The 14,697-nt window shown below is 40.0% G+C and overlaps 1 protein-coding gene across 1 annotated transcript in view; it reads right to left on the minus strand.

The window, feature by feature from the left end:
• Positions 1–1,948: 1,948 nt before the first annotated feature.
• The window catches only part of YAP1 (Yes1 associated transcriptional regulator), a 140,647-nt gene continuing 127,898 nt past the window's right edge, over positions 1,949–14,697 (minus strand). Inside the window, exons 9-11 of the mRNA XM_040257781.1 lie at positions 8,726–8,856; positions 5,109–5,221; positions 1,949–3,550 (exon numbers count right to left, since the gene is read on the minus strand). Of these exons, the coding sequence (XP_040113715.1) occupies positions 3,312–3,550; positions 5,109–5,221; positions 8,726–8,856 (483 nt within the window). The 3' untranslated portion in view covers positions 1,949–3,311. The remainder of the gene's footprint in view (positions 3,551–5,108; positions 5,222–8,725; positions 8,857–14,697) is intronic.

Genomic DNA, 14,697 nt, shown 5'->3' on the forward strand with positions numbered 1-14,697 from the left:
CATCTAAAACAAAAAATAAAAAGGTAACATTGGTACTATATATATATTTGATAAGTGTGCATTAAAGAATTCTCTAATATAAAACATTTAAAATGTGGAGAATATTTTGCCAAGACACAGAAAACAACTGTTAAGATAGGCACACCCACAATTCTTATAAAAACGTGCTTATGGAAGATAAAATTGATCTGAGCATTCATTTCTCAGATGCAAAGAAGCTATGAAACTGTAAATCACTGGATATTGCCTCCCACTTTCGCACTGAGTTTCAACACTGATTAGTATAAATTATGAATTATACAATTAGTTTTACTTAAAAATTTTAGTGTTTCTGCCAAGGTTCCATATAAAATGCATCTATTTAGTATGAATACTTAAAACAGCAACATAATTTGTATAAAAGTTACTTTCTAATTTTTTTTAAAGCACTATTGTTTAGAAAATAGTTATTATAACAAATAGTGCTCTGGAAAATCTGAAACTATAAATCAATATGCTCCATCAACTGTAAGTAGATCTAATAAGCCCTAACTAAAAAGAACACAAATGTAAAAAGCTGATAAATTTAAAGATTATAAAATTGGTTTATTGTAAAAGCAATTCAAGAATACCCAGTTAAAATCTTACTCCAATGCCACCCAATACAACCAAGAAGCAGTTAAACACTTTTACATTAGGAACAAGGACAAAAAACAAGAAAGACCACATCAAGACTGTGATTCAAATTCAGAAAGAGAAAGGCTTAGGTCTCCTTCAGGTCAGTACAACGGGTACGATTAGGTCAAAGCACCATGTCCTTCAGACACCACGGTGCTGCCACAACATTGAGGTATAACTGGGTAAATCCAAGTCGAGGGGGAATGAAGAACTCCATATTTTTGTTTTGTGGGTGTACTTAAGTGATTGAAATTTTAGGAACAACTGCTTTTAATGACAGCAATATACAAGACAAGTTTTTATTGAAGAAAAAGAAGCTTATAAAGTTCTCTATCAAGGTCCCACTAAATCTTCACAACCCCCCCTCCCATTTTCCCACCCTCTCCCCTAATCTAAAGCTACTCTGCTGATATATAAGATGAGATCTTAATTTGTGGCTTAATGGCAAATTGTAGGCACTCCTTCTAAGTAGCTTTGATCTTCTGCATATTAAAAAAGCCAACATGCTGTATCATCCATCCATAAACTCAATTATGCATTCTAGGCAGAATTTCATTATTCTTCTAAAAAAAAAAAAATCAATACATCTATCTGCACAGTGGCCATTTCCCCCCAGACTTAATTCAAGATTTAATCTTTCTGCTGTTTTAATAATAGCCTTAGAGTCAATTATTATGAATGATCAACCTATGAATCAATATATATAACACAATGACTGCATTTTGAGCACTGAAATTACCTAATATAAAACTTTACTTCCAACTTTTGCAAACCTCTAAACTGAAGGGTCAAAATATTTATATTTTGTAATCAGAAAAAAAAACCAAAAACCCCACCTGAGGTTTTCCTAAGCTGAGGCTTTTCATAGCAGTTTTAGCCAGGAAAAGAGAGATTGTATGTCTTATAAACCCTTGAAAATAAGGGCTTACTCTATAAACACTGAAAGACCCTTAATCGTAGAGGTGCTAGCTGATGCCACTGTAATTCACAAGCAAGTATTACTTCATAGCTTATATTGAATGGTTGATTCATGCTCATTTTGTTCCTTTAAAAATACTCTTTGGAAAACATTATTATTCCTGTAGACACATACTCTAGTTATATCTCTTCCAGTAAAAATAAAAGTATAATCATGATTATCTCTATTTCTTTGCTAAAATCAACTAGTAATATACATTAATCTGATCACTTTACCAGCTAACTTATGACCTTACAGTATCCCATATACTATCCAGGGTAAATTCTCAGCATACAGAAGTAGGAACAAGTCTTATAAGTAAAAACAATTTTTTAGGCAATATTTCAATGTAGTGTTTAATGTGTTCATTATAAAAGAGAACTAAACTACTAGATTTTACTTCCAAAACTAAGGCGAAGGTAATCTTCCAAAGCTAAAGGGGATAATAAAGCCATTTCTTGTTTACTTCTTTCAAATTCAGCAGATAATATCCACTGTGTGCCCAGAGGGCATACAAGACTCCTGGAGGCACTATCCATAAGAACAGCCCTTTCTAGAACACTAAACCACCACCAACTGCACACTACCCCAACCAGATTTAAACTACTTGTGAAATATAAACTACTCGTCTTGTATTCTAAATGCATACATTCATAGCTACCATTTTAAAATAAATTGGAAAGTCTGGAAAACTAAAAAAAAAAAAAAAAAAAAAAAGATACATTCTGCTATCACACTATTATAAACATTATTAAGTGTGTGTGGGTATATATAAAGAGAGCTGATTACCAAGATTTAAATAAGATGGTAAAAAAAAACCAGGACATGTAGATTTACCAAAGGAACTGTAATAACTGTCCCAAGCTACAAGTATAAACAGATGCACTACAATGGTAATTTGCCTTAGATTCTGAGGAAAAAAGAAAAAAACAAAACAAAACCCCTAAGACAATAAAAATCCCGATGAAGACCAAAAAAAAAAAAAGAAAAACAAACAAACAAAAACTCACAATAAAACCCACCAAAATCTATACTAGAGTATGTGGCAATAATTAATATATTTCTATGGAAATTATCTCAAGCCTTATAAGCTCCTAAAATAAAATCAAGGTCACTATGTGACTAATGATAGCACTAGGAGGAAAAAAACCCACTGAAAGTAAAACAGTCTTCAGCCTTGGTTTCAGCTAGCTCTTCAAATCAGTCTAAGTACTAAACATCAGATACAACATTTTTGGCTTGTTAGACCAGTAAGTCATGTTTTTCCACTGGCCAAAGGCAGCTGAAGAACAATTGCTTGAACAAACTAAATGCTGTGACATGAAGCATTTGACTTCCAAGTCTGAGTATTTAGTTAAAATGACTGGTGGACATCTAACTGGGCAAAAGGAATGGCATCCATCATCCAAACAGGCTCACTTCCCCCAGCCCCCAAAACAAACAGTAGTTATAATAGCAAAAGAAACAAAAGTTTTTTTTTGATTCCTTAGAGCCAACTATGGAAGAGGTCAGCAATATATTAACAGCAGCAATGGACAAGAAGAGCAAAATAGTGGATGAAAGAATCCTGCTGGACGTTTGTTCATCTTTTTCTGTATTAGCCAGAAGACTGCCCCTGGCTTAACTGGAAATTTCAGGTATAGGTCTTATCTCCTTAGATCCTTCACAGATTTAGAATTCAGTCTACCTGAGGGCTCTATAACCATGTAAGAAAGCTTTCTTTATCTAGCTTGGTGGCGGCCAAAACAGACTCCATGTCGTTGAGGATGTCGGAGCTCAACGCTTCTTGTAGGCTCGGCATCAGCTCCTCCCCTTCTATGTTCATCCCATCTCCCTCCAGGGTTCCGAGGTCCACGTTTGTCCCAGGAATGGCTTCAAGATAGTCTGGGAAACGGTTCTGCTGGGAGGGCAGGGTGCTTTGGTTGATAGTGTCACCTAGATGGACCAGAGAGAGAGAAAGAAAACAGGTCCCTTTGAAAAGCTGGCATCATGACACGCGTAGGGAAAGAAACGCGTTCCTGATGGACTTCCTCCACTGATGCCCACAGTTTACTTTAGGCCAAACAACCCACAGACAGCAAAGTAACAATGCCAAGTCTCCTTCTGCTTCATGTGTTCAGATACTGAACAAGTCTGACTGCTTATTACTGCATGGTCAGCACTGAAGAGGGTCCTGGGGAGAAATTCGCTGAAACATTATATACTCAAGAAGAGAGAGGACAGATATGACACAACTGTATTAGTACTTTTCGTCGAAACATTATATACAGCAAGAGTGAGAGAGCAGGTGTGACTCAACAGTGTCAGTACTCGACTGCTCCAGGCGTGCACCGCCACAGTAAGGTAAAACATAACGATGAATGGCTAGGCCTGTCTTTCTCACAAGTACACACTGGGGAACAGAATAAAATAAAAAGGCTGCATGAAACTCTATCCCACTCTCAGGAGACTCACATCCACAAAAGTAAAACCACGCCTCCCAGAAGTCCTTGGAAAAGTAAGTCTTCCTAGCTTTCTTTGCTTACAGGTCTCCCAAACTTACCTGGCCAAGAAACCTTTTTTGCCCATGATGATGTTAACATTCATGAACACTTCAAAGGACTATGCTTTCAGAAAAACTAACATAAACCATTAATTGTTATAAAAGTTTAGAGAGAAGGGAGAAACGGGGGAGAGAGGAATAAGGAAAGGTGTTATGAATGAGATGGGTTTGAGGTGACTCGTACAGATGACTTAAGATCCAGATGAGGAGAGGGTGGGGTGGATTCCCAGGGACACCGACGCCACGGGCTGGATGCACACCAGCACAGAAGCCCCGCCAAACGCTCCCAGAAGCGGCAAGCTGAGGGGCCAGCGAGCCGGAGAGCCTTTTCACTGCCCAGCCAGCTTGTGCCCTCTGAGCTGCCAAGTCCAGGTCAAAGGGTAAGCCACAGGAGCAAGGGTTCTAGCACCACTCCTGTGGGGGAGGTTTTCAAGCTCCTGCAACTCTTCCGATAAAGGATGTAAGGCCACCACCCAACTTTTCCAACCTGCCAACCTGAGGCCTGCATCACCTAAGCTGGACAAAAGACCCTCACAAAGAGGGAGGCAGACAAAGAATCACATACACAGAGAGACATATAAATCAAATACAGAGCTCTTGCTCTGAAATTAAGAGTAAATATCCATATAACAGAGACTTCTAATATGGTCTTCAACTGCCCTGCCCATTAACTCAACATTTTAAATTAACTCAATATTTTAAATGCTAAGTCATGTCAAATAGAGATAAGATATCCATGACATATAAAAACTTGGAAAAGACTTCAATTATAAGATGTTACTCAAAAAAAGAAAACAACCACAACAACAAAGCAGGGCTCAATTAAGTTTACAGGATCTTAATTGGTTTTCTTCTGAATACTCTTGGCTCACTATACTTTATCAGACCCAGCAATACAATGACTGTATCTGACTGAAAGCTAGATGACCGAGAGGAACAAAAAGTACCAACCTGTATCCATCTCATCAACACTGTTCAGGAAGTCGTCGGGGGTCCGAGGGACGCTGTAGCTGCTCATGCTCAGTCCGCTGTCCGTGCTCTCGTCACGAGAGTGATAGGTGCCACTGCGAAGAATGAGGGTCACAGACCAATGCAACACACGTAAGAAAAGATTCCCAGGTGAACACATAAACACTTGCTCAGTACCAACGTGATTCCCGGAGGATGAGCGAAGACTCCTGCCCTGCAGCATCAACAAGCACCCTCCTTCAGGGCCGGTACCAAGCTCCTGTGCCATGAAGCGAAATGGACAAGTTGATCCTAATTCAGACTGGCAACCTCAGGGGGTCAAAATTTCTCCTAAGGTTCTGTGGTCATAAGGAAAAAGCAAGATACACCCAGCTTTCCTGAGGGACAGGAAACTCTCTGTGTAACGCCGTTTGAATCGGGGGGCTCCAAACAGCTCATCTGTCTCAAGGTCTCTGTGCCCCGAGTGGCAGTGGTCACAGGCATGGGTCAAAACACAGCTTCCAGGTGGTACTAAGACAGGCCTGCACTAGATTCCTGCTGAATTCCTCGGCTCATGCAGAGAGGTTAAGCCAGGAAAATGAACCCTAAATAAGGAACCAGAATTTCTTTTTGGACTGGGCCAAAATAGATGAGTCAGTGCTGATAAGAACAGAACTCACTAGCTTGATCTCCTTGCTTCTGTTCGGGAAAGTGGGGGGAACCCTGAACAAACACCTCAGCATGAAACAGGAGTCCTGAGAGTTCCAATGGAAGGAACTGATTAAAAACATAAACCGAAACAGCCCTGTAAGGCACAAAGCTTGAGAAAAACAGAAAAACAGAACCAAGACAGATTTTTACTTTAGGCTGAATGAAAAGTATCACAGATTTACATACAAGTATGTTAAATATCCTCAGAACATTACTTTCATAAATAGAACACTTCCTTAACCTAGTAGCACATAGACACCAGGTGGCATCAACAGTAAGATCAGAGGTTCTACTAATTCTAGAACATCTTATAGCAGAGTGTGAAATAAAGGCAACTGTAATTCTTAACAGTCTCTGACTACAGTGTGAACTTAACTTTCCTCACAGCTTGGACATTTGAAGAGCTGTTCAGTTTACACAAAAATTAAGCAAAAAATAGGAGAAGGCGATGGCACCCCACTCCAGTACTCTTGCCTTGAAAATCCCACAGACAGAGGAGCCTGGTAGGCTGCAGTCCATGGGGTCGCAAAGAGTAATAACTAAGCTTTAAAACCGAGCTTTCATATAGTTGCTCAAGGTTGAGAGCTCAAGCCCTTAAACTTCTTCCCTACATTACTCAATGTACTTGCCTTGTTCCCCTCTTTTTCACACTGTATATTGCAACCACTAGTTTAATGCTTCCATCAGATTTTGGCAAGATTCGAAAGCCTCACACAGATCCAAGAAAACACAAATTTGCCTCTGAGACCATTTGTACACAATGCAGCCACTTCGGAGAAGCCCTCAGGATGTGGTTTGTTTTTATTTTGCCTGACTTGATCTGGGACAAGGGCCTGTCCTAGTCATCACTCTATTCCCACTGCTCACCATGGGGCACATATCAAGACACTCAAGACTCTGTTACAGAATGGCTGAATTTCCACAGTTCTTTCCAGGCCTCAGGGGAAGCACATGGGCATTCCTGAGGACAGAGTTCACAAGGCCATTTCCCTGATTAGGAACTGCCCCCTGCAGCCCCCATCTCCCTTCAATGACACGCACTGAGCATCTGCTACTATGTGATAGGGATGAGACAAGGCTGAGGAATCAGAGGTTAACAACAACAGCCTACAACTGATGCTTTCTGAGAGGCTCACAACTTCAGGGAGGGAAGGAAACAAATACATATACAAGGGCTACGTGAGCAAAGTGCTTTCAGAAGAGAAAACTTTCAAAGTACAGGGGAAAGGTTTAATGGAGGGGAAAGCTGGACCTGGCCTTGAAACATCTCAGTAAAAAGGAGACGAGTGAATGTACCACCACCACCAGAGTCAACTCCATGGCAAGTTAGGGGAACAAATGCTTAGAATTTAAGGGATATCATAAATTAAATACAGGCAGTGGGGAAAACTGTCCAAAGTTTCTGAAAAGAAAAATGCTAGGGCCAGATGTGTGTTTTAGAAACTGGGTACTACAGACAGGAGGCATCGGATTCTGTCCTGAGACTAGCAACTTTGGGGATGATTCACTCTGTTCTTTACCGGAAAATAGAATCTTAAGCTGTAGCTCAGCTTTTATCAAAAGTTCTAAGAATCTGCACAAACGACTAACAGGAGGCTATGCGGTCTCCATCCCTCTTTTCTAGATGGTCTCATTTTATCCCTGGACCAATAAACACAGGCCATCAACGACATGGGTACTGGAATTACATTGATCTGAAATTTCCTCTGTGGGGGAAAAAAGGTCTGTGGCTATGACTTTTCCTAATTAACCTCAGAATTATAATCTTCTATAAATACACTCAATTACTGGCAGGACTTTAAACTGCATGTGTCAGAGAGTAAATACAAAACTTAAATACATTTTAGATGGCCTTTGAGTTGTCCTGTTTTCAATGTCATTTGTTTCCAGGAGTTTTTCATCTCCCTTTTGATTTCTTCTTAGATGGCCTTTGAAATCAAACCAGTCAATCAGGCCACCAGCACTTATCTTAAGAGAGAGAAAGTTTATTGTACTAAACATTTTGGTATGACAAGGTATCTTGTTTTTCTTAGGGTCTGGATGTTTTCAATTCAACTTGTGAGAACTGAAAGGGTAGCATAATAACCTTCCTAAATCAACACACCTTTCAACATTCTTAAAAATGCACTGTCTGAAACTGACTACAAACAAAAGCAAAGACCAGAAAGCATTTGTTTCTTATTTTAAAAATCGAAACTGCATAAATATTTGACAATCTACAAGAAAGAATTGTAGTTAAGTCTTAGTTTTAAATGCCTTTCTAGGCAAAAATGATGATCTGTCTCAGCTTGCAGTTTTCAACACAGCACTACATATAATAACATCTTTGCAATATGCCCGAAATCCAAGATTTCTGGTAATTCACTAAAAAATCATCCTTAACTGTGCTATTTTTGAATACTCTTGAATATTAACACATTATTTGAAAGAGACACAACCTTACTTTTTATCTCCTTGACCTATAGCCCTTAAGAATATGAGGCCTTACAGTGCTCCTGTAGTGAAACTTCTCAGGTTGAACACTTACGTGGAAAATTCCTTCCAAAGATCCTTATAATGCTGCCCTAAGCAGGTTTAAGATGCCTTTTCCCCCCCTGCTTTCATAGAAAGGCATTCACATGTTCCTTCACGATTCTGCAAGTAACTGTTAGTCAACAGCACAGGCACAAGCAAACACGTGACTCTGAGTAAGTATCCCCTCTACAAGTCTGAACAGCTCATTTCCTCTCACAGCAGCCAGCGTCTAATCCTCAAGCTTTATTGTACGAGCCATTTATGGAGAGATTCATTTACAGCCGTGGTTCTTGGCCCACACGGATGTTCAAACAGCTTATTATATAGAAGCACTAAGGAGAACACCGTAAGCTGTGATTTTTTTCAGATGTTGGCCAGCAGCAACTCTTACCAACCTGTTAAGAAAGGGATCTGAGCTATTGGTCGTCATGGTTCTCAATTCCTGAGACATCCCAGGAGAAGATACTGGATTTTGAGTCCCACCATCCTGCTCCAGTGTTGGTAACTGGCTACGGAGAGCTAATTCCTAAAAACAAAACAAAACAAACAAAAAAACAACACAAACAGAATCAATCCACTAATTAACTAATTAGCAAATTTATCATTAGATTTACATATAAATCTAACATGTACATATAAAGCTTAAGTATTAACATCTAAAAGTTATTGAGCTGACCAGTCAGAAGGCCCAAGTTCTCTCTATTTCAAGTCACTGAACATTAAATTATATAAACTGAAAGTTTATCCAGGCTTATTAACCCCCCAACATATACTTAACTAACTTAACTACTTAGTTTTCTCTTGTTATTTTCTTTATTCCGGCAGACATGCCTAGATCCCTCCTTTAGAATAGGGTGGCAAGTCTGACCAACTCTCATACGGTTTCATATATTTGGCACCAGTAATAAAAATAAGGTCAAAAGAACAAAATTTGGTGATTTACCAAGACACTGTCACTCCTCACTGCCTTTCTGCACTGTTTTACACTCTGGTATCAAGGGACTCAATCTGACGTAGGTTTTTCCGTCTTGAGCTACTGATATCTTCAAGGGTATCCAACAGTTTCTCAGCAGGATACCACCTGGACACTGAGCAAAAGCTGTGAGCCATTACTACTGATTGTTTCAGAAGGCCTGCCCCAACATGCTTTCAAACATTCTGGGTCTCAGCTTTTCATCTGCCCAGGGCTCCAACGCTAGTTTACTTTACTCTGGCCAAGTCCTACACCTCCAGTACCAGCTTGTCCTTTCCTCACCTTTTCACCCTTTTGCTGAGGATTTCCAATGTGCCTCTCAAGCGCTCATCAACGTCTTCTGCTAGAGATCAGCTTTCTCCTCCTTGACAGTTTTGGTCTGACTTGAAACATAGCTTTCTATCACAAAGGACACTTCCCCACCTCTTGCAAGTGGGCAAGCCTGCTCACCGAGGCACACACCACCTCCAAGACCCTCACTCCCAGGGCACCACTCGGTCCAGAGGCCGTGGAGGTATTCTCTGAGCTCTGCACCAACATTTCTAGACTTTGCAACAACCACTTTTTACTCATGTTTCTCCCTTCTAGATATACCATTCTTTAAATGGTTTCTTAGCCAGAAAGTCAAGACGGAATGCAGAGGGTCTGTGAACTTCAACGGAGAAAAAAGTTACATCTTTATTTTCATTAAACTGTAAGTGAAATTTAGCATTTTCTTCAATTATGTTAGGCAACAAACTAGTATTTACTATATCTCCAATTTTTCATCAGTAGAAAACATTTTCATATCATACTTCAGTTAAGTTTCTTAAAAATGTTCATTACTATTCCAATATTAGTCATAAGACATGCCACGATCTCTTATTACTTATACATTATGCAGATGATTTATTCAACATGAGAGCTCCGTAAATTTCTGGATTCCAATGATCTTTATCCCCACATACCTCAAAATCACCCATTTGTACAGTCAAGACCTTGCTATTCAAAACCAAACCTGCCCGTACAATCTTTAATCACGTTTGGCACAATGATCAGTGCTTCACTTCACTGAAACTGCACTTTACCACTCAGGAACTATCAACAGCCATGCACAAAATCTATACAGTAATCTAATGTTGAAATTCCTCCTTCCGAGTGGGGGGTTGAGTCTGTGCTCCCTGAATGGGGAGCTGGACCCCCAACCACTGAACCACCAGGGAAGCCCTGAGCGGATCATTGTAAATACAGACAAGTACCTTTAAGATTCCTGATACACACACAAATTTTGTTTCAACACAGCAAATTCCAACAATGAATCAATACTAAAAATATGCTTGCTTCATTTTATGCTGAGATTGCTAAGAAATGCTAAGAGAAAAACCATACAGCTATCCAGATTATCATAAATTAATTCTCTGGTCTTGGCTGAGCCTCTAGTATACTTACTTTTTGGGGTGGGGGGCATTGGTTCTTGGTTACTTTTTCTCACAGTCTCATGATTACTACTCCAAATCTGGCACTCTCTCCCAAGCCCCCCCGGTCACTCACGTGCTCTCCCTTTCCCCAGCTCCCTCCCATTTAAATCAGGACACTAGAGGTCATCAGCCACAATCATGGTTTTCTGCCCCCCCCACCCCGTCACCCTGGGCTGCTCCCACAAAGCATCTTCATTCATACTTACTTTACAACTTCTCTTCCAGGCTCAAAAAATGGATTCCCCACCGCCACCGCACCTCCTGTTCTAGGCCAACCCACACTCCTAGCAGCTTCTGGGGATCCCATTTACTTGTTTTCTCTGTATCTTCTAACATCACCCATGCCCCACTTTCATCTTACAAAGTAACAAGTAACTTTAAAACAAAGACAGTTTGCACTTCCCACAGACTGTAGGTCTGTGATATGGCATGTTTTCCTCTGATACTATGTCTTTCATATACTCTTCTTTTGACTAAAAAAAAACAACAACAATACTTCTCTTATATTTAAGATCCAGTTACCTTCTCTAGGAAATTCTCCAGAATGATCCCATCTCCATCTTTAGATTGAATTACACAGATGGACATTATGCCTTAACACCCTGTTCAGTTCAGTTCAGCTGCTCAGTTGTGTCCAACTCTTTGCAACTCCATGGACTGCAGCACACCAGCCTTCCCTGTCCATCACCAAACTCCTGGAGCTTGCTCAAACACATGTCCATCGAGTCAGTGATAACATCCAACCATCTCATCGTGTCATCCCCTTCTCTTCCTGCCTTCAATCTTTCTCAGCATCGAGGTCTTTTTCAGTGGGTCAGTTCTCTGCATCAGGTGGCCAAAATATTGCAGCTTCAGCTTTAGCATCAGTCCTTCCAATGAATATTCAGGACTGATTTCCTTTAGGATTAACTGGTTTGCTCTTTTGCAACTCCATGGACTGCAGCATGCCAGGCTTCCCTGTCCATCATCAACTCCTGGAGCTTGCTCAAACATATATCCATCGAGTTGCTGATAAAATCCAACTGTCCAAGGGACTCTCAAGAGTCTTCTCTAACACCACAGTTCAAAACCATCCATTCTTCAGCGCTCAGCTTTCTTTATGGTCTGACAAATCATAGCTTTAACTAGATGGGCTTTAGTTGATAAAGTAATGTCTCTGCTTTTTAATGTGCTGTCTAGGTTTGTCACAGCTTTTCTTCCAAGGAGCAAGTGTCTTTTAATTTCATGGTTACAGTAACGATCTGCAGTGATTCTGCAGCCCAAGAAAATAAAATCTGTCACTGCTTCCTCATCTATTTTCCATGAAGTGATGGGACCGGATGCCCTGATCTCAAGTTTTTTGAATGTTCAATTTTAAGCCAACTTTTCCACTCTCCTTTCACCCTCATCAAGAAGCTCTTTAGTTCCTCTTCGCTTTCTGCCATAAGGGTGGTGTCATCTGCATATCTGAGGTTATTGATATTTCTCCTGGCAATCTTGATTCCAGCTTGTGCTTCATCCAGCCCAGTATTTCTCAGGACGTACTCTGCATATAAGTTAAATAAGCAGGGTGACAATATTCAGCCTTGATGTACCCCTTTCCCAATTTGGAACCAGTCTGTTGTTCCATGTCCAATTGTAAATGTTTTTTCCTGACTTGCATTAAGGTTTCTCAGGAGGCAGGTAAAGTGTCTGCTATACCCATCTCTAAGAATTCTCCATAGTTTGTCGTGATCCACACAAAGGCTTTAGTGTAGTCAATGAAACAGAAGAATTTTTTCTGAAATTCTCTTGCTTTTTCTATGATCCAATGGATGTTTGCTATTTGATCTCCGGTTCCTCTGCCTTTTCTAAATCCAGTTTGAATATCTGGAAGTTCTTGGTTCACATACTGTTGAAGCCTAGCTTGGAGTATCTGAGATCAGTGCAATTGTGTGGCAGTTTGAACATTCTTTAGCATTGCCTTTCTTTGGAATTGGAATGAAAACTGACCTTTTCCAGTCCTGTGGCCACTGCTGAGTTTTCCAAATTTGCTGGCATACTGAGTGCAGCACTTTCTCAGCATCATCTTTTAGAATTTGAAATAGCTCAGCTGGAATTCCATCACCTCCACTAGGTCTGTTTGTAGTGATGCTTCCTAAGGCCCACTTGACTTCACATTCTAGGATGTTTGGCTCTAGGTGAGTGATCACACCATCATGGTTATCTGGATTATTAAGATCTTTTATGTATAGTTCTTCTGTGCATTCTTGCCACCTCTTCTTACAATATTCTGCTTCTGTTAGGTCCATACCATTTCTGTCCTTTATTGTACCCATCTTGGAATGAAATGTTCCGTTGGTACTCTAATTTTCTTGAAGAGATCTCTAGTCTTTCTCATTCTATTGTTTTCCTTTATTTCTTTGCATTGATCAATGCAAAGTTCAGTTCACTTCAGTCGCTCATTCGTGTCCGACTCTTTGTGACCCCATGGACAGCAGCATGCCAGGCTTCCCTGTCCATCACCATCTCCTGGAGGTTGCCCAAACTCATGTTCATTCAGTCAGTAATGCCATCCAATCATCTCATCCTCTGTCGTTCCCTTCTCCTCCCGCCTTCAATCTTTCCCAGCAGCAGGTGGCCAAAATATTGGAGTTTAAGCTTCAGCATCAGTCCTTCCAGTGAATATTCAGGACTGATTTCCTTTAGGATGACTGGTTGGATCTCTTTGCAGTCCAAGGGACTCTCAAGAGTCTTCCCCAATACCAAGGTTCAAAGGTATCAATTCTTCAGTGGTCAGCTTTCTTTACAGTCCAACTTTCACATCCACACATGACTACTGGAAAAACCATAGCTTTGACAAAAAGACCTTTGTTGGCAAAGTGATGTTTCTGCTTTTTAATATGCTGTCTAGGTTTGTCATAGCTTTTCTTCCAAAGAGTAAGCGTCTTTTAATTTCATGGCTGCAGCCACCATCTGCAGTGATTTTAGAGCCCCCCAAAATAAAGTCTCTCACTGTTTTCATTAAGGCTTTCTCTCGCCTAGAATCTTTGGAACTCTGCAGTCAGCTAGATATACCGTTGCTTTGCTCCTTTTTTCCTTTTGCTTCTCTTCTCACCCTGAGCACATATATGTACTCAGCACTTAGTACACGCTTATCTCAGCATTTATCACATGATACTGTAATCATTCCTTCACTATTTCTTCTCTGTCCCTAAAGGTACAGAGTGAATAAATTAATGGATGCTTTGGAGCATAAAAGAGCTTCTAAACACTTTGAAGAATTTATATTGCTATTAAAATATGAGGATGTTAAAAGCAATAAAGTTTAAAATGAGTAAAATTACAGGCTCCAGATGAGGTAGATGCCTCGGGAAGAGGCATCCTTTTGTTTTCTGTGTACCTAGTTTTGAACTTGCAACATGAAGCAAATAGATCATTACTGAAGCAACTTAATAGACTGGCTATACTTTTCATATTGTCCTTCACAACTTTCTGTCTTACCCTTTTTGATCGTTTCTATTTTTTTAAGGTTTTATGAAGCTAAAGCTAATTGCCATGTGCAAAATCTCCATGTTCTCATTCTGCCACATTGCTTCTTTGAAGCTGAGAGATTTTTACTTCTTGCTGCCTTTAACAACTGAATTTCTACTGTCAGCAGACACTGAAGAACCAACTATCCACATTTACAAAGAAAAGTAATTTAGAGACGTGAATAAGAAGGCTGATCTTTCTTATAAGTTGCCTAAAAAGATATCCAACCCCACTAAAGGATACGGAAATATGTACTTCTCATCAAATCTATTTTTGAGTCAAGACTAAGAGCAACTAACCTAGGGATTCACCTAAACTGAACTTGAAAGGAACAAGTGGAAAAAAATGCCACTTTATTTACTGGGAGTGGTGGCAGGATGATGTTAGCATTAATAGTAGGGAATACGGCATGAAAGCAAATGTAATGCGGTAAGGCCAATAATAC

The sequence above is a fragment of the Oryx dammah genome, unplaced genomic scaffold, assembly GCF_014754425.2.
Source record: "Oryx dammah isolate SB20612 unplaced genomic scaffold, SCBI_Odam_1.1 HiC_scaffold_17, whole genome shotgun sequence".
NCBI classification, from domain to species: domain Eukaryota; kingdom Metazoa; phylum Chordata; class Mammalia; order Artiodactyla; family Bovidae; genus Oryx; species Oryx dammah.